Source organism: Centroberyx affinis, unplaced genomic scaffold, assembly GCF_046629955.1.
Source record: "Centroberyx affinis isolate AG114_WGS23_722 - 3 ecotype Tasmania unplaced genomic scaffold, CSIRO-AGI_Caff_v1 ptg001258l_1, whole genome shotgun sequence".
Taxonomy (NCBI): domain Eukaryota; kingdom Metazoa; phylum Chordata; class Actinopteri; order Beryciformes; family Berycidae; genus Centroberyx; species Centroberyx affinis.
The window spans coordinates 309687-333339 of record NW_027279769.1 but is presented as its reverse complement, the minus strand read 5'-3'; the positions used below and the strand labels follow the sequence as shown (position 1 = coordinate 333339).

General features: G+C 44.9%; 1 protein-coding gene across 1 annotated transcript in view; it reads right to left on the bottom strand.

Moving 5' to 3' along the window:
• LOC139648789 (plexin-A2-like) overlaps window positions 1-23653 on the bottom strand; it is a 122042-nt gene that overhangs the window by 7195 nt on the left and 91194 nt on the right. Inside the window, exons 10-16 of the mRNA XM_071525027.1 lie at window positions 23135-23231; window positions 22528-22727; window positions 14886-15037; window positions 11321-11438; window positions 9175-9311; window positions 6806-6973; window positions 4964-5057 (exon numbers count right to left, since the gene is read on the bottom strand). Of these exons, the coding sequence (XP_071381128.1) occupies window positions 4964-5057; window positions 6806-6973; window positions 9175-9311; window positions 11321-11438; window positions 14886-15037; window positions 22528-22727; window positions 23135-23231 (966 nt within the window). The remainder of the gene's footprint in view (window positions 1-4963; window positions 5058-6805; window positions 6974-9174; window positions 9312-11320; window positions 11439-14885; window positions 15038-22527; window positions 22728-23134; window positions 23232-23653) is intronic.

Genomic DNA, 23653 nt, shown 5'->3' with positions numbered 1-23653 from the left:
GCCCGAACGCTCCCATGAGGCTTTTCTCGGTTTTGTGACATTTTTCTTTAGAATTGCAACTTAACATGCTAGCAGTGCATGACAAAAGCAAGAGGGGATAAGCCCTTTTAAAAATGGATAGCACAAGCAGATAGGACTGCTGACATACTTTCTCCAAGTTCAGCTTCTATGAAATCCCATTAAGCACTACTGAGTGTTGGGGGGAGAGATGAGAGTTACTGAAAATACTAGAGAAGGTTTAGAATGCACGGGTGTCACCTCACCGTAAGCTAAAAATATCAAAAGCGGCCTCTCAGTTTCCACTGTTAACTAATATCATGTGAGCAGTTTTGTTCCAAAATGAGATATCCACTGTTTGAAAAAGAACTGACGCCTACTCTTACAAAATGATTGCTAAAACTTATTATGTTCGCAATCCTTTGTTCTCCATAGAACAGCACAAACCCAATCCTCTGTTTTTGAGATATAGAATGAACTTCACATACATGATTTTTCCCCCAAAATGGATACTATGGATACTATGGAACTCTTGAACTCGTTGTACTCTATCATTTGTAATAAGCTACAGTACCTAGACCTTTATTCTGCTGGTCAGAATGTGGGAATAAAAGCTCCAATGCATACAAGAGTGAAACTTAAGTCTGATACGGGCTGCTATCTTGTTCTTGGAATGGTGACATGTGATACAGACAGGCCCAGATGCTCCGGCAGCATCCTACTGCCTGTCACGTTGGAACAGCAAGGCATTTGCAAGTCAACTAAAGCTCTGACTACCATCTGCTCTGCCGGAGATGGATACTGTGGGTTTTTTTTCTGATTTTACCACACTCCTCCATCTATGCTGTCCTCTCTTTCTCTCTTTTGTTTCTTAAATAAATCCCTTCCTTCACTGGATCCTGTCAGGCACCAAAGGCGCCGATCATGTAGGATGTTTTTCAGGCTGTGTGGCAGTGAGTGTGACATGACTAAATCCAAAGCGATAAACGAGTGTGAATAAATAGTGATGGGTAAATGGGGCATTGTGGGTTTTGGAAAAGCTAATGAGGTATTTGGGTTCCACTGTAGTTAGGGCTATCAACGGCTGTCAATCATAACACTGTAACACCTCTGCATGACTTACAGTATATCTGTGCAATATGTGGATATGTTTTTAAATACTTTTTATTAGACTATTATTTTATTAGATGTTGGTTTGTGTTTGCACAATAACAGGGTTAATTGGTTTAGGCCTATTTGCATGATTGCAATTGCAAATAACACTACTGTATCACAATGTTATTTTCCACCACTCCATCTACTTGACAACAGAATTTAAAAATCTACAGTCATGACATTATACTGCACAGATTCCAAACAACTTCATTATGTATTTTTGCAGAGGCCCCAGGTTCTCCATCTGTAGCAAATTACTACAAAAACAAAGTTTTGTATATCATCAAATACAATATATACAATAGTACATCCATTCCTTTAGGCTATGTGGAGAAAGAGACTGTACATTGCTCTGCATTGATAAAGTGACTTGAGGTCAACAGATAGAGAAAATAATTGGAATGTTGGCCTCTCCTGTCTTCGTTCTCTAGTGTTGGATGGAGCCTGGGTATTTTAAGGCAGTAACACTCCAACCCCTCTGGCTGAATTCATTACTAGGATCTACTGTGCTGCTGCGGCCCACTCAACCATTCAAAGGTCTCTGGCCACGGTAGTGGAGGGAGGGAGAGAGAGAGAGAGAGAGAGAGAGAGAGAGAGAGAGAGGGAAAAGCAGAGGGGATGAGATGGGCTATCGAGATGTGCGTAGGAGAGTTGTAAGGGGTCACAGAGTTAAAGGTCATGTGGAGGCTATCATACAGTAGCTAGTCATTGGCTGATCCTGTACTGTATTACTCCTACACTGTATCTGTCTTCCTGTGTGCCTGCTGTTCCAACCAACTGCTAGTTCTGGCATTAATTCGAAGTTCAGCTCCGATCCATCCATACAAGCTCTGTGTAGTATTCAAGAGAGTCCAGCTTCTTAAATGTGCAATGGAGCCGGTGGTTTAATGTACGCCTCAGATCTGAGCCATGCTGGACGGGAAAAATCATCTCCTGGATGCCTTGTTAAGACGAGTGCCACTAATTTGAAACCTGCTCTGTGAGTGCTGCTTCATGCATTAAATAGTGCCTTTTGTTCTTCTACTGTCCATATATTGGCTAGATGGAACTGTAGGAATGGATGATTTGAAAGAAAGGGGAAATAACCCACCCAGACTAGAGACCTTCAAGAGGACATGATGATTTAATGAGCCCCTCATGACGGTGATGCTGAGATGTATGGCAGTGTAACATGCCTACACATAGAGCCCATCATGCAATATCATCAACGTGCACGTGTGTATGCTTCTGAGAGTCCATTATCATGGCTCTTACGGATGATGGGCACCCTCTTCTAGGGCCGAGTGTTTCAGACAAACAGCCTGATTGCACTAGAAGTGATAGGAGCCCAGCTCCTCACACATACTGAAGAATTTCCATGATGAGCAGCAGCTCCAAACGCACCTGATGCACCAAGCCTCTCTTCAAAGTATCTAGTGACACCCAGTCCAGGCATCTTAAGGGTAGCAAATGTGGCAGATGAAATCTTTGTGGGACAGGAAAATGTTCTGGAGCTAGAAAATAACCCTTTTAGCTTTAATCAGGATAATGATTAATGTTTCAATTGTGAAACTGGTGACAGGTACAGAGCATTTCACAAAGAAAATTGTCTTTTATTCCCTCTTGGTTCCTTTGTGAATCTTTGCAGGTGACGCAAGGGAGGGAGAGAAGAGAGGCAATTTAGAGGGAGACAGGTGATCATTTGAAGGCTGGTTGACAGGCAGCAGCTCTGATTGCTATAGGCTGCTCCGCTGCTTGCCTTCCTCCAGTGACAAAATGGGAAGAGGGTAGAGGGGGAAGATGGGATGAAGGATGGGTAATTGTACCCTTAGTATTTAATAAAAATTCATTCTCTGTGGTTGTGGGGGCAATCAAAGGCAGCGGCACATGCTTCTTTTGCTCGGCACTGGGATTGGTAGTCGGAAGAGACGAGTCAGTGTGGAGATGAACAACTCTCTTTCAAAGCCTCAGAAACTGACAAATCAGACAGCACAGCGCCCACACACACAAGTCAAATCCCATTTCAGTAGGTCTCCAGGAATCTTTCACTCATTCAGTTTTTTTTTTGTATTGTCTCTAAACATAAAACAGCACAGGTCTGCCGTTTTCCTGTAATTGTTGGGATTTCTTAACTCACAGAGGTCTTTTAGGGAAACTCTGTCCTTACATGGAGAAACATCGTAGCACAAAAAGCCCAGGGCAGAGTTATGATGTTTGGGATAGGAGCAGTCACTAAGCAAGTCAGACACTTTAGGCCTATTTTAGACTACTAATGTCAGGGATGTGGAGTTGGAACAGCAGAGGGGGAGGAGGCATGTTGGAACAAATCTGTTCAGAGATTCTACAAGTGAGGCATGAGATTGAAGTACTTACATTAAAAGTCAATTTCAAAAGGAGAAAAAAGGGAGGAGTGTGCGCACGTGTGTGTGTGTGTGTGTGTGTGTGTGTGCAAGCAGTACAAATCTGTTCTGAGATTCTATAAGTGAGGTATAAGATTGAACATGCAAATGCGTGTATGTGTGGCATGTGAATGTGTATGTATGTAAGTATTTCTGGGCCTCTGTAATGTGTCTTTGCAATTTGTGTCCCTAACTACATATTGGAGCATTTGTACAAAGTATGAGTGTGTGTGTGTGTGTATATGCATGATATGCATGTGCCTGATGCCCTCACTACACATGTTCTTACACTGGGCACATAGTACTGGGCACTGGGCACAGTGCAGCACTCTTCTCCTCATCACCCTCTCACTCTCCATCCTTCCTACTCCCCCCTCTATTCTTCTGCCCTCCCCACCTTCACCCAGACCGCAGAGAGGAAATCCCATCCCCTTAATTAAACAAGGACCCCCAGGACAGGGGCACAAACGCAATTTGTAACGATTTCCTCTGGCCCAGGCTTTGATTATACAGGGGCTCTTTATGCTGACCAAAGACTTCTGACCGCAGTTAATCTTCCATTGAAACCCATTAGGATGTGGGGAGGGTTCGGAGTCACACCTCCATACCCCCCGCACATCCCCTTCCTCTAACCCTCTACTGTCCTCCAACTGGCTCTCTCACTGCAAAATTATCCACAGTGACAGCTTTTAAAATCGTATTTATCCTTAAACAATTGAAAAATATCTACCTATAGGGTTGAAATTCTTCCAGTTGGTTTGATACTAACGGAATGATAAAGATTAAGATATTGGCCCCTGGGGCGTCCTTTGTCGCATGTCATCCCCTTCTCTCTCCCAGTCTTTCCTGTCAAATAGGGGTGAAAATGCCCCCCCCCAAAAAAAAAAAAATCAGGCCGTAATTTCGTACTGATGCAGATCAAGTGCAGTGACCTTGCGGTGGTGAAGTGGCAATTTTGTTGGGCGCAAGCAGATATTAGAGCCAAGAGTCATTACTGAGTAAAACTCCCTGCGAGGAGACCTTTACACTCAGGGTGACTACTCTGACAGTAAAACACAACAGAGCTGAGCGGGGGCGGGGGGTGGGGGAGCTGAGATCTAGCCGGGAGACGGCGAGGAGCCTGGCTAAACTCTTAATTAAATACTGCATGCAGACCACTCTCACTTTCCAGCTGCATTATTCAGACGCTCGTCGGAGTGCTTAAGATGACTGGGTTCGAGAGGAAGTTGGGGAAGTGCAGAGAGCTGGAGGGGGAGTTAGGATAGATAGGACCTTTCTTACCCAAGCTAAACATCACTTAGCTCGCTTGTATACAGTATTTAATGAGTCAAGCAGGAACAAGTTAGCGCATATTATCCAGCACGTGCATTTAGTAGATACAGTATATTCAGGGTGTATTAGCTCTATGGTAACGGCGGTATAGTGGTACTTACATTGACAGACTCTCTTCCGGCGTACTTGACTCGGATCCTGGGCTCCTGAACCACGTCCAGATTGGTCCCAGTCACCATCAGGGGTGTGTGGCCACTGAAGAGAAACACAGTCAGACGCAATCCTCACCATGGAGTCTGAATCATGACCTTTGTCAAATGCCTTGTCATCTCTAAAGTTCTCTCCTGCATACTATCTAATTGAGCACAAATACCATGAATAACATGTGAAAGAAAGAAGGAAAGAAAGAAAGAAAGAAAGAAAGACACAAACAAACAAACAAACAAACAAACAAACAAATAAATACAAGGATTCTCTAACTACTAAACTTCCTGACCCCAATAGACCTCTTTGGGAAAGTTTTGCCATCAGCAGAAAATAAGAGCATCAAACCGGTTCTCCTGCCCGGTTTCTTTCAGAAGATAATAGGCTTCGGAGTAGGGGATGATTAGAGATGCTCTTTAACTGACTTCACTGGCTACAATCAAATGCTGCAGATTTGTCTTTGAAATACAAAGGCGGTTGAGGCAGATTAGCATGCTGGGGTGGTCCTGGGCTTTTAATACAACAGCACAAACAAAACACCACAAACAAAACAGGAGGAAGGCTGCTGGATGCGGGGCCCTCCCTACAGCTGTTTGGGTTGTTTTTGTTGTTTACTGTTGTTTTTGTTGTCACGCCGGTCAAGGAGGCGTGCTGAATAAAGAGGCCGGGCAGGGATCGTGGCAACACTAGATTAGCCATGCAGAGAGCCTTCAAAATGTCAGGGGTGTCCCTGTCTGTGCTATTGTACTAGGGCCCGGCACTGTAGCAGGGAGGAGAGTGAGTTACTGTAGATGGACCTTGTGCTGTCGACACACTCATGAAAACATAAACAGCTACTGTGGAGGCGAGACTCAGCATGCTGACCTCTCCTGCTCTCTGTTGACACTACAAAATGCTGTAACTGAAGATTAATGTGGTATTTGTTTTTGTGGCATTAGATCTTGGGGGTGAGACCTGCCTAAAGTGATATATACAGTATCTATATCCTTTATTTTTCGCTATGCATTTCCCCGCTAGCTTTCTGTCGACAGCTCCCAGACTCTAGTGTTGATCCCTCTTCTTCTCTGTTAGTTGATCTGTGGACCGGTGGGGTACACGGCCATGCTGCTTTGCTCCCCTCCTCTCCAAGACTCAATAGATATGGATCAGTGCACTTTGCATCACACAAGAGAGAATAAGTCGGATGACCGAAGTGATATTCCTCCCTGCCTTCCTCTGTCCTTCTCTCCCTCCCTTCCTTCCTCCCCTCCTTCCCCTCCACGCCATTACTCTCCTGCTGTATCCTCCTGACTCTGCACTCCATCTCTGAGACCGAGCCATCTGCTGCGGGCTCGCACCTCTGATAGCGCATTGTTCTAGTATGCCGCCATCTCGTCTTCATCCCTCTTCCCTTTTTAATTACGAGCGCACGGCGTATCCATCTGCCAAAGACATTCTACAGATGGATCAACGCCGCATTCGCTACAAGAATCAGAGTAAAATCACTTGTTTTCTTTGAGCTGTTCAGAACAGCCTCAACAGTGCCCATCCTGTCCAATCTGTGGGCTGTGGCAGTTCTATCAGACTCAGACTAATTGGAAGAGAACCGAACAGTAATTGAAAGTGCAATATTGACCCGTGTCTGCTTATTACCGCTGGCCCGGCTGGCTCTAAAGCTCTGGATGCGGAAAGGAAATCCTTGTCTGGGTGATAGAAGTGCCGGGTTTATTGATGGGGATATGGATGAAATAAGAACGGCACGTACATGCAGGTGGAGCAGTATGCTTTCTATAAGGAAAGTGTTGGTGTTACTGCTGTACCTGGCGATGCTCCACTCCGGTTCAATGCGCTGGACGGTGGGGTCTTCTATGTACTCGAAGCTCAGGCTCTCCCTGACCTGGGCGCGGTCCACGCTCACGCTGATCTGCACCGGGCCGACCCCCGACAGGGAGGGGGCAGAGTAGCACACTATCTCCGTCATGGTGCGCCTGTAAGGGAGGGAGAACACACACACAGATGTAATTATTTAAATCTATACAAACCAAGTGTACAAAAAGCCATGCATGAACGCAAAGGGTATCTGCAGGTTTCGGAAAGCCACATTGAAGGCTTTTTAAGAGCTTTTTAACGCTACCTGAACTGAATTTAATTTCAATTTAAAATAAATGAAGAAACAAAACTGACAAAGCCAGCCTATTTCCTACAAATACAAATTAAAGTTCTGAAACTATAAATGGTTAATATAAGAAAAAGGATAAATGGAATATATTTATTAAGGGACATGAAGGCCAATTCTGTTTAGTAAAACAAATACAACAAAAACAAAATGTTACTAACAACACTCTTCTAACTATCTAAGAGTGGGCATGCAGTGCAAAGAAACCTGTCATTTCACAGTGAAAAAATAAGACCTCTAATAACTGCATTTAAGATATTTTTCATCCTTTTAAGACTTCTCCAGGCTTTTTACCTGTAGAACTGTAAGGTATGTGTGAGCTGCATACCCTGATGCAGCCATACATACACATGCACACATGTACACACACACACACACACACTCACACATACCTCCACCTCTGTCTGTCACATCTGCCTCTATGCTTTCCCTCCCTCTCCATGGCTCCATGCACTACCTGCCCACCCCCTGAATTTGTCCCAGTTCATTAGCAGTGGTGTGCCTGTAGTAGAACGACCCCCCATCCTCCTCTCCCTCCAATGCCAGGAACGCAGCGGAGAAACACAAGCCAGTAATTAGCCCCATATCTCATTAAAGCTGGCTTGACTCCTCAACCTTACAGCATTACAATCAGACTACTGCAGCACGGCTTTAAATAGAAGCCTCGGAGAGTGGAGAGTGGAAGGAGGGAGTGCGGGAGCAAGTGAGAGAGGGAAGGAGGGATGGGCGGAGTGAGGTGGAAGGAGAATGTGAGAGTGAAGAAAAAAAAAAAACAGGAGCAAGGAGTGAGAACATATAGAGTGAGAGAATGAGAGAAAGAACGAGAAGGAGGGGGAGTGAATGAAAAAGAAGAAAGGTCCATGGGAGCAGCAGGTTTTCTGCGAGCTATTATTACAGGGTTTGATGCAGTAGGTCATCAAAACCTTATTAAGATTTACACAAGTTTCTGACAGAGGGAGAGAGAGAGAGGCTTTCCCCTGGGGGATTTCTCACTATAATACCAGGGAAAAAGAAAAGAGAGGGGGGGGAAGCCAGGAAATATAGCTCCTTATATAATGGATATAATCACCATCGTCTTGGGGGAAAAGGAGCTTTGTTTTGTTCATTGCTCGCCGCATATCATCTATTTAACTTTTTTTCCTGACAGTGATGTATGCAGCATCTCAATAAAGTTACAAAAGTATTTCACACTGCTGGTGAATTAAACACCATATATCTTCTAATAAATGCTTGGTCTCAACAGCCTGGCTCTAGTAGTAGTGCGGGAGATGGCAGATAAACACCTATCCTTGGTCAAAATTGTCAAAATGTTGAGAATTGTTTATGTTGCCGGGGTAAAACATTGCTCATAAAACCAATTAGACACGAGTCACATAGTGGCCTATTTGCAAAGGTGTTGTAGATGTTCGTGTTGAGGACAAACGGGGCACATCAGTGCTCTTTAAAACCAAGTCCATACTGTATAATGGTCAGCTACAAGAGCTGAAATTCCAAAATAATAAGCAATTTAAAAGGAATAAAAACAGAATCTGCACACTTCCAGGAGATACAAATGTCAAAACAGAGGCTTATGATGCCAAAAAAGAAGAATTTAATACATAAAGTTGTTGAAAAAGTACAATAGCAAAAAATAGACATAGAGAACAAAGAGACAAACTACTGATAGAGAATTAAATATTATTGTTTGTTTGGACTTTTCTGCTATCACGTATTTTTATTCAATTCATGTATTAAATCCTTAATCCTCTGTTTCAGCGTTCTCCTTTTTCCTGATAGCAGGTGGACTCAGTTTCTCTTCCTGATATCTAGGTTTTAACGTTGAAACAGTAAACTGTGAAAGTCAGAAATTGCGTCTCTCATTTGCGCTCCATTGAATATGCAGATCTGTGCTCGCTCAGCTTAATGGGCAAATGAAATAAAAGCTTGTCTCCATTAATAGCCAGTCTTAAGCAAACGCCTACGCCTACTATGAGCAGTTTTACAGTATAAGCAGGTGCCAGAGGGAAGTCTCACCCGTAGAACTCGCATGTCTGGTTTCCAAACTGGACGTTGACGCTGCTGCCGGCGCCAAGGTTTTCTCCCATTATGGTGACTTTGGTGCCCCCAGACTCTGGACCCCTGCTGGGGGACAGACCCGTGACTGACGGCATCTAGAGAGAGAAAGAGAGAGACAGAGAGAGAGATAGAAGACAAGACCAGACAGATAGAAACAGAGAGATTAATATTTTGTTGAGTAGAAGGGACAGCATCTCTGAGTCAACCCTGGAAACCTTCGACCATTATCACAGATCCACAGCAAATTACAGTTATTCGTGTTGCCAGGCCGATGGCAGTGGAGTACAGCGCTGGTGGGAGAAAAGGGGATAAAACCGGGAGCTCTTAAAGTCCCTGTGAGATCCTCCTCCTGTGTGTTGTGCATTGCCTCTCTGTGTCTGAGTGAAGCTTTTTAAAGACGGTCTGAAAATAACTAGTGTTTACAGCGGCAGGCAGGCAGGCAGGCCTCCGTCAGACAGACAGATGGAGAAATATCCAAACAGACAGCCAGTCGTCCTGAGACACACAGATAAAGCAGCCTGCTCCTTCTAAGTACACACACACACGCGCGCGCACATACACACAGAGAGGCAAACGCACGTCTGCTCGCACACAAATTAAAGAGAACACAATTACAACACACATAAACCCACACTCCATCGTCTGCACTGTCCCTTTGCCAAGTGCTCCACTACTGCTGGCTGAAGAAGACAGTCACGTAGGGAGTTTGTTTTGTTGTCAGCAAAATTGAAGAGCGCTTTTGTTATGGTGCATCGTCTTTTGTTTGTGTTTTTTTAGGTGGCCTGCGATATTGGGGAATTGCAGGTGGCACAAATTGTAGGCTCCGCAAAGCATTCTCTGAGGGATTGCACTTGTTCCCTGAGTAGTAGCTGCATTGCTGGTGAGAAAAGTAGCAAAGGATTTAGAATGGAGCCGGTGGTGTCACACAGACAAAGCTTCAAGCAGTCAACCAACTGTGGCTCTGAGGAAGCAGGCTAACGCAGGTACTCTGAAAACAACACTAGTAATTACTGGCTGCTGTTAATTGTTACGGGAGCGCTAATTGTGAAGGTGTGAGAGCAAATGCAAATGGGAGAGTAGATTATCAGTTAGCTGCAGGCTAGGTACAGCGAGAATGACAGAGACGGAAATATGTGTGCGTATGAGTGTGTGTGTGTCGGGGGGGGGGGGGGGTAGATAATGTTTACCTGCCAAATAGAGGGCTGACTTCTATTCCATTCTAGCAAGTTGCTTTTTAATCTATCTGTCTTTCAGTCTCTCGCTCATGATGCTGTCCAGCTGTCCAGCCACTTTTCAACTGCTGTTTTCATTTCCCACTTTGTAATAGCAACTACAGAAATTCAACAATAGCTAAAAATGCTGGAAAAGCACTCCGTCATTTGATTTCGAGAACTCGCAGATAGCGTAGAGTGCATTATTTCTTTCTGCCATCCATAGAGTAACGCTTCCATTAATGGTGTTCATCCAGCAAAGTGTAAAAAGTACATTTATTTGCATATCTGGGAAACACTTACTAGCACAAAAAAATAAAAGAAAGTGCATAAAAGACTACATTAACTTAACTTTACTGATCCGATGTCAATAAAGGCAAACAGCACAAAAACAGAAACTCGCAGAGGCCACTAATGGAGACCCCTCCTAACCTTTGGTGCTGGTTGAGGGGAACGATTATTATTGTCAAAATAACAGGTCAGTATCACACACACAGACACGGTGGTTATTTAATTAGGCTGTCGGTCGGCATGGCAACCAACACATCATTATTTGCCTGTGGTATACTGACATTCAAATACTTGAGTCACGTTACTGATGTATGAAGTACGTATATGATGTAGTATGTATATGTACAATGTAGCATGGTATATGACATGTATATGATGGTATGTGAAGCCCTTTGAGACTTGACTGTGATAAAGGGCGATATAAATAAACTAGACTAGACTTTAATTCAAGTAAGCAAATTGTATTTGTATTTTGTTTTGTTTATCCCTTTAATTAGGCTCTTCTGCCTCATATTGTGTGCAACACATTATTGATACAGTACATTATATGGAGATACAGTACAATGTAGTATATATTTGATTCAGATAATTTGCAGACATACCACAAAGGAGTAGAGCTGTGAGGAGCGAGTCTTGAGTTCTGGTCTGCACTCTCCCACACACAGCTGGACCGGACCAGGCTTGCTGTCTGCAGGAGCCGCATCCATCTCACACACAATCCTACAAAGACACAAAGCAATCAGTTAAAAACATTTAACATGCATTATAAAGACAAGGTGAGGTGAATTCAATGTGTTAGCAAAATTATCGGCAACCTGTAAAATGTCAACTGGCATGGAAGGAATTCTACCTTTCTCAAAAAACTTCTTTGACCTCAGAAGCCCCCTATATACGTTTGAATGCTTGAGCGAAGTTAGCAGAAAGTAATCAAAACCATTCTCTGCTTTCCATTGATTTATTTTCCACTCTAAATGCAATCTTCTTTTGTTGTCTCACTCATTTCATTACGGGACACATCCAGACATCGACCAGGACCCCCTGGGCGACAGTCTTTTAATGAGACCAGTGCCCCGCCTCCCTGCCACACCCACAGACTGCGACCGCGCGTCGCCGCCTCCGCCTCCCTACCCCGAGTGTAGTAAATTTCCCACCAACAACCAGGCCTCCGACACTGCTGGTGCTCTGCCAGCGTGGCACGTCTAATGTAAATCACACAGCGGGATCAATACAGCTTTCTCATACCATGCGATCAGGCGTCACCCAGCACTGCAGGTGGCTAGATCAAATGACATAATAAAACGGGGACGTCTATTGATCGGCACTGCCATGGAGTAATAAAGAACAAGAAGCAATCACAGTGTGGAAAGAGAGACAGAAGGTGTAGCGAGGCACACATCAGGGGCAGGGAGGAGTGGAGCGGAGGGAGGAGGACGGACATATCATTGTTTCTACAGCGCTGATCTTCTGAATTACAACTAATGACTTTGAGAGCTCTCTTGAATGGACTAGATGGGAGAGAGCGGCTACAAGAGGATTTACTCACTGACAAGATTCATATTTCCCTCTCACAAAGCCTTGGAGTGCAGGGGACTCACTCGCTGCTGCTCCTCCACCTGAAGGCCTACTATTCTGGTCCTTGAAGCCACACATTTCATATCATGGAAATATGCTGTTCAGAGCAAGACATTCACTTGTATCTTCTCCTTCTCCTTCAAGAGCCCTGCTCTTGCTGTAAAACCTAAGGATCACTTTCAAACTGAACGCTTACTAAACTCAAATTGACTCAAATTGGCCACTGCAAGAATGCTGCAGATATAGGAGCTGTTACAGAAAGTATTGCCACTCCAGAAAATCTACTCTCTGACTGCTCAAAGTTACAAACCTTGAAACTTCTTCTTTAAAGCAATGGTGGTATTCGCACTCCTCTGAAGTAGTAACATCAAAGACACATAAATATGTATGTTTTTTGTCTGATCCAGTCCACTCCTTCATAAAAAGCCTAGTGACTGAATTAAGAGTCAAGACAAACAGCAACAGTCACATAGGGACAAGCATATAAGGAACATTGAGCCAATATGACCTCAAAAGGCTTTGAATGAAAGTCCAATTCAGAGTATCATCATGAATACTCCAACTCTTTCAAAGTTAGACTAGTGGGGTCACAGGTTGGTTTTCTAATTTCCCTCCAACCATTTTTTTTACATGCCATAAATGAATTCACTAGCAGGGACCCAATTGGATTAAAGCGCTGTCAGATCAGCACACTGCTGACAAATTGTCCCTTACAGCCAAGTGGCACATAGTGAATTTCAATTACTGCCCAGTAAAAAACTAGGGACCAGACGCATGTACCTGTCATCACCACAATCCATGGGTTGTCATTATTTTTATGGCATCTCATGATTTCTATCATGTGAAAAAAGTGTGAAAAGATCCTAAAATGGTCTTGAAACTACTTTTGATTCTCAAAATGGACAATATTAAGTTAGTTGTTAGTGTCTGTGTGTGTGTGTGTGTGTGTGTATGTGCATGTGTGTGCCATGTATCAGTGGCACAACGTGTCAGAGTGAAAGTGTGTGAGCTACAGCGATGGTGCAGTGCTGAGCTGTTCTCTCACTGAGGGCAGAAGTAGGCCAGCGAAAGAATTAAGGTTAAGGGCTCCTCTGAGAACCATGACTGTGATAGCCTGTATGTCTGTGTGCATGTGTGTGTGTGTGTGTGCGTGTGTGAGAGTGTGTGTGTGAGTGTGTCAGACCTGTCCCAGTGTGCTGCTGTACATTTAAACCCTCAACCTGCACTATTCTCTGTTCTGCTGTCCTCTCCCCACTGACTCCAACCCACCGGCCTTTCGTACTGATTGAAAGACAGGCCACTAATGCTGAGCATCCCTTATTCCTAATGGAAAATCACAAAATATTACTATAATATTCCTGTAGGGACTTCTGTTGTCTGTGGTACTCAATAATGAGTTTATCGTGACCCCATTGTACTTCATGGTATTTTTTTCTCCTATGGTATCAGTATAATATTCCTATAGGGACTTATAGTGTGTCTGTGGTACTCAGTAATGAGTTTACAGCGACCTTATTGTACTTTATGGTATTTTTTTAATCTCCTATGGTATTGCTTTTTTCATGGTATAATTATGTGACCTACAGTAGCTGCATAATATTTTCAAAGTTTTGCTGTGATAGCTGTATAGTATCCCTCGAAAATTTATTATAGGATTTTTTTCTTTTTTCATAGGGGATTGCATTTTTTCTTCTCTGCGGCACCAACAAAGCTCAATACCCAAAGGCAATCCAACCCAACTCTCATCCAAAAGTGTTAGTATATATAAAGTAAAGCATCTTAGCAGCACATCCACACCCTCGTCTCTCCCTTCAGAGGCTTCCATCCACCTGGGCAGATAAAACAACCATAAGGCACAGGGTTTGTAACTCTACACTTGTGTCTAGCCACAGGGAGACGGGCAAGTTATGAAGCATGGACCACGTTCCATTAGTTCAGGGTGAACGGGACAGGCTTTAACGTGATGTATGCACAGCATGGGACAATTAGGGAGGTAAACACAAGTAAACACACACAGCTGTTATGGGATTGTTGCTCACTAGATGAGCTACGGCACGAGAATTGGGCTAGTGTGCTGCAGGGGGAAAACAACAATGTCAGGGCCAGACTGCCTGGACCTGCTCCAGTCTTCATTAAGACAGAGATGGTAGGGAGAGCTGCTTCTTGTAGGACTACAGAGTATTAGCACTGTATGGCCCCTATATGCAATGCATCCAAACCCCAGGCTAGATACAGAGTATTAAGGAGGGTGTTGGTCTGCTTTTAATATGTGTTTATTATCTTACAGATCTGTAGTGAGGAATTCTGTACCAGGCGATTTGCAGCTTTGTATTATTTGTATGTTGAGATGGCGAGCTAATTGTGTTGTTTACATGTTGAGATAATTAGCTAATTGTAAAATTCCCACATTACATTATGAAGGGCAAACTTTTAAGGGCAAACTCCTGGATTCCCTGATACAATTACCAGTTTACATTTTTTTATGGTTGAAAGGTTTAATTCAATCACCATTAATTTAATTCTGTATAGTTTTCATGCAGCACATATCTAATAAGAGTTTTGATGGGTACTGCTTGTGCTGTTAGTGTGACTTACTGTTCGGCGATGATGTAGCCATCCTCCACGGGGGTGCACCTCACCCCGGCCACCTCCACGTTGCCCACCATGTCCGAGAAGGCCAGACCGAGGTTCATGCCGTGGATGGTCACCCGCGTGCCTCCCTCTGGAGGTCCTGCCACCGGGGTCACCTACAGGGCACAGAGGGCAAAGGTCAGGGAGGAACATGGTGATACTTTGCTCTTAAGTTGCAAAGCTGCCGTCTAGGAAACATAGATGAACACAGGTTTTCCGTGAACGCTCAAGGCTAAACATGCTCTACTTGGTCAAGGTGGTCATAAAAGCAATTAAGAGCTCTTCCAACCCCCGCATCCACGAAATGTCAGAACATACGTAGCCGTGAGTCATTGTGCCAAGAGCCCACTAGCTAATGGAACATCTTTTGTAACAAAGACACACACACATGTCACACACACACACACACACACACACACATACATAAGTGCCACACATAAACAAAGCACTCCCACATGAACCTTTAAAAACTTTGTCCACAACTCTTTCCTATATGAGTTTTCTATAAAAGCTTCCCTAATTTACAAAAAAAAAAAAAAAAAGGGGGGGAGGGATCATTAACATTCTGGATCAACGCCTGCTCAGAATCTGCTGCTGTTGCCATGGATGATAAATCTAACAAGGGGCCATATTAGCGCTTAGTGCCGACCACCTTCTCATAAAATACAATATGGCCGCCCAGCATGACCTTGGCACTGGGTGGCACGCTGCCTTCTGTGCTGCAGAGCCCCGTTGAGGCTCCGACCTGGCCGTCATCCAGCCCTCTAAACAAGGGAGGAGAAGAAGAGGAGGAGGAGGAGGAGGAGAGAGGGAGAAGTGAGGGGCAGGAGCGAGAGAGAGGAAGAGAGAAAGTTGTGTGAAAGGAGAGGAGGGGGAGAGGCAAAGGACAGGAGAGGACAGAAAACCATTCGGTAGACGGTGGAAGCAAAAGGAGATAGAGGAGACGAAGAAAGAGGAGGGCAGGAGGGAGGAGATGACTGTCGCTTTGCTGTGTGGAGCCGCTGGTGCTATGTAAACAATCAATATGCTATTACTGGCCATGCGAGCAGAGGTAGAAAACCAACAGGAGCGGCTGGCGTTTTCACTTGTGCCCGCTCACTGAGCCGCAAACCGCCACGTGACGGCAACCCATGAAGAGGTGCCGCGCCCGCCCCCCCCCCCCCCCCCCGTCATCCACCGGGGCATTGCCGTATCCCAGTGGGATGCCGGCATTGTAATCTAGATTCAGTGGACATTAATTGCTCTGGATGTAAAGTAAGTGTGTCACTGCACCGCCTGAGGGTTTGAATACATGAATCTTTTAGCGCTGCTTGGGCATGCAGGGTATAGGAGGGGGGGAAAACATAATGGCTAAATATATCCATGTCAGGCGATGGCAGCAGCTATTCGAGTAGACTTAGTGATGGTTACATAAGCAATATAAGGGCCTGAGAGAGAACAAGAGAGAGAGAGAGAGAGGGAGAGAGAGAGAGAGAGGATGAGAGATTATGAGAGAATGAGAGAAAGAGAGAGGAAAAAACAAGAGAGAGGGAGAGAGAAAGGGAAGGAAGAATGAAGAGAGCAGGGGAAATGGGGTGAGCAGCATGAGGGAATGCGGATGCCACTCTGTTCGGTCTTATCAGCCATGATGGATGACAGGTGAGGTAAGGATGATGACAGGACAGCAGCGCGGTATCACAGATGGGCCTGCTAAAAGCTTGGGAGACCTCCTCCTCCCACCCCAGAGGCTGTAATGGAACCCTTCCCACGCCGGACCAGGCAGAGGAAGAGACTCTAATCCATGCATGAAACCCCATTCGACTGCGGCCCCCCATTGGCAGATAGAGCCTTGATTCATCAGTGGATCACAGAGGAACCACCACTTCAAAGACTCAGGCCACCGACGTCTCCGGGCCGGGAGGCGTGAGAGAAGTGCGGCTCCTTTGTCTGCCTTTGCGTCTGGATTTCTCTCACAAACAGAGGGACTAAATCTATAAAGGAGCCTCATTGTACTGTACAGAATTCTGCGGTTTGATTCCCTGCTAACCAGATCCTAATGACATTTACAGTCCAGGCTCTGGCACATCAGAGGGTAACTACTATAGTTATGTATGCAATCTTTAGAATAGAGGAGTTTGTCTTTTTTTTTTTTTTTTACTGCAACATCCTCTTCTTTGCATCTCTTTTCCCTCTTTCGCTTCCTGTCTTTCATTCCCTCGTCTCCCTCAGGCTAGGTGACACATCCCCCCCTTCTCCAAGCACCGGCTGGCTTGTTTGTCTTAACACAGAGACTTTCAGAGGGAAGAGGAAGAGGAAGCCTCATTGGACATGCACGCACACCCTGCCACCCTCAGTCCCCCCCCTTCCTCCCCAACCAGCGCCGCCATGCCACGCTCCCTGTGTAATCCTTTTAAGAGCAGCGCCGCTGCCCGCCTGGCTTTGTCACACTGTCAATGGAGGGTAATTCCCAGCAAACAGCCAGCCAGCTTGCACGCCTTTCTCCCCTCTCCCCCTCTTTCTCTCACTCCCTCTCTCTCTAGCACTTTCTATCTCTCTGCAGCTCCGGGGATCAGAGCAGCGGCTAGGGAGCTGTGGGACTTACTACCACTACTTCCTTAGATATGCTGCGGGATTTGCCAACAAGCATAGGCAGAGTAAAGAGGGGTGAGATGACCTAAATTGAGAAGACAAGGGGAGCTCTTTGCATTCTAATCCATGAGAGAAATCTACAGAAAATAAAGGGTCTCTCTTCAGCAAATAATCTCCCAGTCGGGGTGAGAGAGACTGGCTCACACCCTCCCAACTGCCGAACTCACTAACAAGGAGATGGGAGAGAAGAGAGGAGGGAAGGAATGAGAAAGACAGAGAGAGAGAGAGAATGAGAGAGAAAGAGAAAGAGAGAAATGGCCGACAGTGTCAACAGCCTGGGGATGCCTGTCAGTGTAGTGTTGACTTATTCAGTTGAAGTAATGGTGGGGAAAGTTGCGCTGATGCAGCCATGGCCAAACTCAATAGACAAAGTGGAGAGCAGTACATTGCCCCAGCTTCCTTCAGGCTATGTGAGGCTAGTGTGTTGCTGTATTTAGCTGACCGTGCTCACTGGCATTCTCCTGACAATCCACCAGACACTACAGCAGAGCTAATAATGGTTAATCGTCCCTTCTGCTGTTCAAATTTGAACAGCAGAATGTGTAATGTGCAAAATGTGTGTATCAGCATTTTTATATACTTCATTAATGACCTTTGATATACAGCAAGACATTTAACACAATAGGATTTTCTTCCCTTCAGGTCCTAAAGAGATTCCGCTTGAATTACACTAGAGTAGATGTATTTCCATTCTTGCTGCAGCTGGATATTTTGCTTTTGAAATTAAGTAGCCCTTGATACAATTCAGGAGCTTGCAGCTAATCTCTTTGTCTTTGGTCTTTGCTCAGACTAATTCAAGCATGTCACATTTAATTGTGACTAGCATTTAATGGGCTTGATAAAACCCCGCTGATCACTTGTTCCCGAACAAACTACATCCTAAATACTTTATGGGGTCTTAAATGTCTTGTAGCTGGCCGAGAGATACGGGCCGTGATGAAAAGGAGTTTTTAGCATATGAAAAGGAAGGACAAGAGACAGAATGAGGGGATGAGAGGATGGATAAAGAAGGAGGCCTGCTCTTTTAGTGGGGTGCATTTGTGGATGAGTGAGCTTTCCTCTGCAACTACACTGTGCGATGTGTTCGTTGTGCAGGGCAGTGATCAGGCCACCATAACTTATTCAGCAGAACCCTCCCTCCTTCTGTACTACAGCGGTTGTGTGTATGTGTGTGTGTTTGTGTTGCCTATGTGTATGTTTGCTGGCCAAAGACTCGCTTGGCTGGGCAACATTTTGTTCTGCCTTCCATTGGCTGGTTATGAATGAAGGGGAGAGCACAGAGGTGTTTCGGGGGTTACAGCAGTGAAGAGAGTTCAGTTGTACTGTGCTACTGACTGACAGGCCCATCATCCCTGTGGTGTTCAAAATATCAACAGTATAAGCTTGTGTACGCATGTGTGTGAGAGCGGGAGAGATAGAGAGAGACACAAAGAGAGAGGGAGAGAAAATTCATACATTTGCTTTCCTAAGGCAACAGCCAGATGTTTATGTTCATTGTCACTGGGAGGCAGGGAAGCCTCTTTGCTCTAAAACCCATATAGAAGCCAAGGCCAAGGCCTATTGACGAGATTTTTCCTGATGTCTTTCATATGCCCATCCAACTCCCAGTTTCATTTGATGCTGTTCCCTCCGCTGTTAGCAGGGGCTTACATCTCTTAAATATTAATGCCCCATGGTGGGAGGCACCATGGCACTTAATAGAAACATTAATTATTCAAAAGACCCATCTTCTGGTAGGCACATCTACTAATGTGCTAGTATGTATACAAATCAGCTCATGATGGGGGCTTTGGTGCATACAATCAAAACCAAATTTATTAATAAATTCAGCCCACCAGGGGGATGTCTGCTTCTTAAAGAAACTGTAATCACTGGGAGACGAAGGGGGCGGGGCGGGGCACAAACGGATGCCGAGTTGCACGCCAATGAAGAGGAGAAATATTCCTGTGTGTCTATGTATCTGCAGTGCATGTGGATCTCAGGTCTAGACCGATGCAGAGTTGGTTTTGCCACCCTTCTCTCCTGCTTTTCATTGTTCAGTTCCTCCCCTCTTTTTTCTCTCTAGGTCACGATTTTAACATTATCTATAATAAATCAATCTTTTGTTCTTGTTTTTTCCCCACTCAAAGGAAAAAGCCACCCTCAGATTGTCTTACATTGTTAGATATCATCAATCTGTGGTGTTCAATGCATTCCGGGAGTTAGTTTGTGATGAATTGCTGTAATTACGTTTGTGTTGTCTCCACTTTCCCTTAACCTGCCTCCTTTACTTCCACTTCAGTTAGTGATTTCCTACATTTCCCAGAATGACTTTCGACAACCCCAGAGAACTTGTTGCATTCAGCTGTGGGTTATACATGTAGGTAAGGAAAATAATTAAAAAAAAAATATTGCGGCTGCAGTGCAATTACTGCATTGAAATTGGTACCTCTTCGTCTTCTACAGATGGATTTCTTCCTGTATGATTGTTGAATTTCGGTGCAAAATGGCATCTCTAGAAAGAATCCCTTGCTTTGACTGACACCAAAACCTGATGTTTACCGTAGATGATTTAGAAAGTTGAAAAAAAATTTGCTATCAAACTCTACTGTAGCTGTGCTGGAAATATCTTGGTGTGACGTCAGGTCATCTCCGTTTGGCCACTTACAAAATATACCACCAACAAAATGGGCCCAGAAATGAAAGGTACTTTGCCAATAGCTTTTTATTTTTTTAGCAGTGTTAGAGTGTTTTGGCTGCTTTGCTGTAAATCTGTGATTGGGTCTAAAGTACCTGTCCCTAGAGATCAGACTGAGCACTTTACTAACTTTGGGGGAGTTAATGTAATTGGCCACTGTCCTTGTTAAATTAACGAATGGGAAAATCCTCACCACCTCTGTATCCCCTCCTTGCTGTGCTGCATAGTTTCAATGTTTTTCTGAATAAATCTTTCTGTTTCTCTACCTTTAATTCTTCCCCTTTTTCTTTCTTTGTAGAGCGGCAGTTGAAGGTCTGGGCGGTGGTGGCCTTGGTAATCACATACTGAGCTCAAAACACTAATGAAAACAAGGAGCCGAATGAGATATGTCCCACAGGACACACACATACACACACACACACTCACACACACACACAAACATACACACACACACACACACGCACACTCACCCATCGCATTCTCAGATGCCACAAAATGACAAGTTGAGAGCGTAATGGAGTTACACAAGAGCATAACTTAATTTACCAGGATGACTCAGAGAGAGTGATACACAGAGACACACACAGGGGAGGGGAGAGAAGAGGGTAGGATAAAACAGAAAAAGAGAGAGGGAGGAGAGAGCATGACAAGGAAGGAGGGGTGGCCTTCATCTTCATCCTGCCTCCCTTTTTCTGGCTTATATAGCAAATCAATTAACCAAGTCGTTAACTTCACTTTTTAATTGGCTGGAGTTAGATGTGAGTGTGTGGCGGTGGAGTGAGAAGCCAAATGAATCAATGCAGAGGTAGAGGGGTCTGGTGGGTTAACCACAGTGCAGTGGTGCATTACCAAGCCTAATTAAATAGTATGGCCTGGCCTGAGTCCCCTGTGACAGTGGACCAACCAGGCTGGACAAGAATATGGCCTTAGCAAGCAAAGGCTCACTACGCATGCTATTATGGGAAAACAAATAAGCACTTCCAGGTCATGACCCTTGTGCAGTTGGGGTGGAGGAGGAGTGTGTACAATCGTTGCAATGGCTCAGAGAGTGGAAAGACACAACACACTTCGTCTTAGTCTATGAATAGCCAGATGAAATAGCCTAGAACTGTTGGCTAGCACCATTGAGAATAGTTACTTATTCAAAGTGGCTGCTTTCCTCTCTTAAATATGGCTCTCTTTCTAAATGCATTGATGCCAAAGTTACTTTCAAAGGGCTGGAATAACCTTGTGAGGAGACAAAACACATTAAAATCTATGGGCAGGCATCTGTGCGTGTTGCACCCAGCCACAAAGAGAAGGCAGATGTCAAAGAGACAGGCCTTTAAAACTGAACCTCTCCGCCCCCGTGTGTGTGTGTGTGTGTGTGTGTGTGAGTGTGTGTGTCAAGGCCCTTGCCCTTGCATAAGCCCTGAAGGTGAGTAGAACCCTCCATGGAGGAGTGTGCACGTGCGAGTGCAAACACACACGCGCATACACAAACACACACACATACACACACACATTTGAGCATATACTTTTTGCTCCTCAGCGAAAACAAACACCAGATGCTCTCCTACTTAGAGAGAGAAAGAGAAAGAAAGAGAGAGAGGGACGGAGAGAGAGAGAGAGAGAGACAGACAGAGAGAGAGAGAGAGAGAGAGAGAGAGAGAAAGCGAGAGAGAGAGAGAGAGAGAGAGAGAGAGAGAGAGAGAGAGAGAGAGAGAGAGAGAGAGCATGTACAGATCTGCAGGCATTAGGTGGGGCCAGCACCCTAGGGAGCCTCCTACAGGCTCATTCTCATTCATCCTGGGTCCAGAGGAAAGCGGAGCAGAGCAGAATAGCCGGCGCTCATGCCAAGCCTCTCAATGCAAATCAGACCTTTCATTGTCAAGAGCTCTACTTGTCTCGTAAGAAGTCTGCAGTTATCAACCAAGGAGATGTACAATTTTTGTACAAATGTTAAAAAAATGAGCATGCCAGGATCAAGTGTAATCTGGGCTTACTGGGCTTTTGTGGTGATGTGCTTTACTGAATACAAAGCGGGTTTTATCTGTGTAATAGCGACGCCACTGTAACCAATGGCAGTGTCTTATCAAGCTGTTACACAGGGATTCAACTGCCATTGCAGTACATTGTGATAGGGTATAAATTTAAATGCTTTTAAATTGCACACTACAGCACCAGCCGAATGCCTCATGATCCTGTAGCATGGAGAACTGGGGGTAAGATGCTGCGATGTCGTCGCTGATTATTGCACATTGATTGGAGCTGAATGCGAGTGGGCAGGCTGGGAGGACAGGCGGAGTACAGCGTACTGACCTCAGTGATGCGTGGGTTGGTGCACTTCACGTTCTTGCTGGACAGGTCCAGCCAGCGGGTGGTGTAGGGGTTGATGGGAGGGCAGTGGTGCCGCAGGGTGCACCTTCCCTCTCCGCTGCACCAGCCACACTGGAACTTCCTCTCCGCCTTGAGACACATGCCACAGCTGTCCCGCTGGGCCGCACACTTGTACAGGTGCACTGTAGGATATGGAAAATGGTAGGAATATATAACAAACATACGGCGACTCAGAAACCTATACACAGTTCCAAGTATTTTTTTTTAAAGGAAAACAAGCAGCAGATCTGCTGTAAGTGAAATGTCCCCGCAGGCTATTTCTTTCTCTACCTCAAATAAAACACTTTTTTTTTTGAAAGATACACCTGTGTTTTTCATACATGGTTTGTTTTGCCAAAAAGAAACATATATATATATATATATATATATATATATATATATATATATGTATGTATACACTGTCTTGAACCCTACCAAGAAGGCATTATTTGAAAGCAGGGAGAGAGAGAGGGGAAATGAGACAGAGTGTGAGATTTGCCCATCTGTTTCCTGTTTGCCAGCACGTGTTGACAGCAGCATCTCTTCTTACCTTGGATATTCTCCGGGTTATCAATAATGAAGTTGCCGTTCCATACCACCGAGAAATCCACTGGCAGCTCACTGATTTTCATGCCCTCGTACAGATACTGGAGCCCAGGGGGAGAGAGAGAGAGAGAGAGAGAAGAGAAGAGAGAGAGAGAGAGAGAGAGAGAGAGAGAGAGAGAGAGAGAGAGAGAGAGGAGAGAGAAGAGAGAGAGAGAGAGGAGAGAGAGAGAGAGAGAAGGACGGAGGCGAAGGCGAGGTAGAGAAGAGACAAAACAGAAGAGAGGATTTGAATGAAAGGTTTGGGAAAGCGCCTGAGCCCATGTGGATGCAGCATTAGTATGTTCCCCACTAATGTTACACCAAAGTTACATCATCTCATCATCACAGAAAGTGAGAGAATGAGACAGCTGAGCAGAAGCTTCCTTCCCCTCTCTCTGGCCTTTTGAGGTCCTGTCCTCAGCGGCCTCCTATGGCCTTAATTCCTGCCCTGGCTTTCTTTGTATGCGTGAGCGTGTGTGTGAGG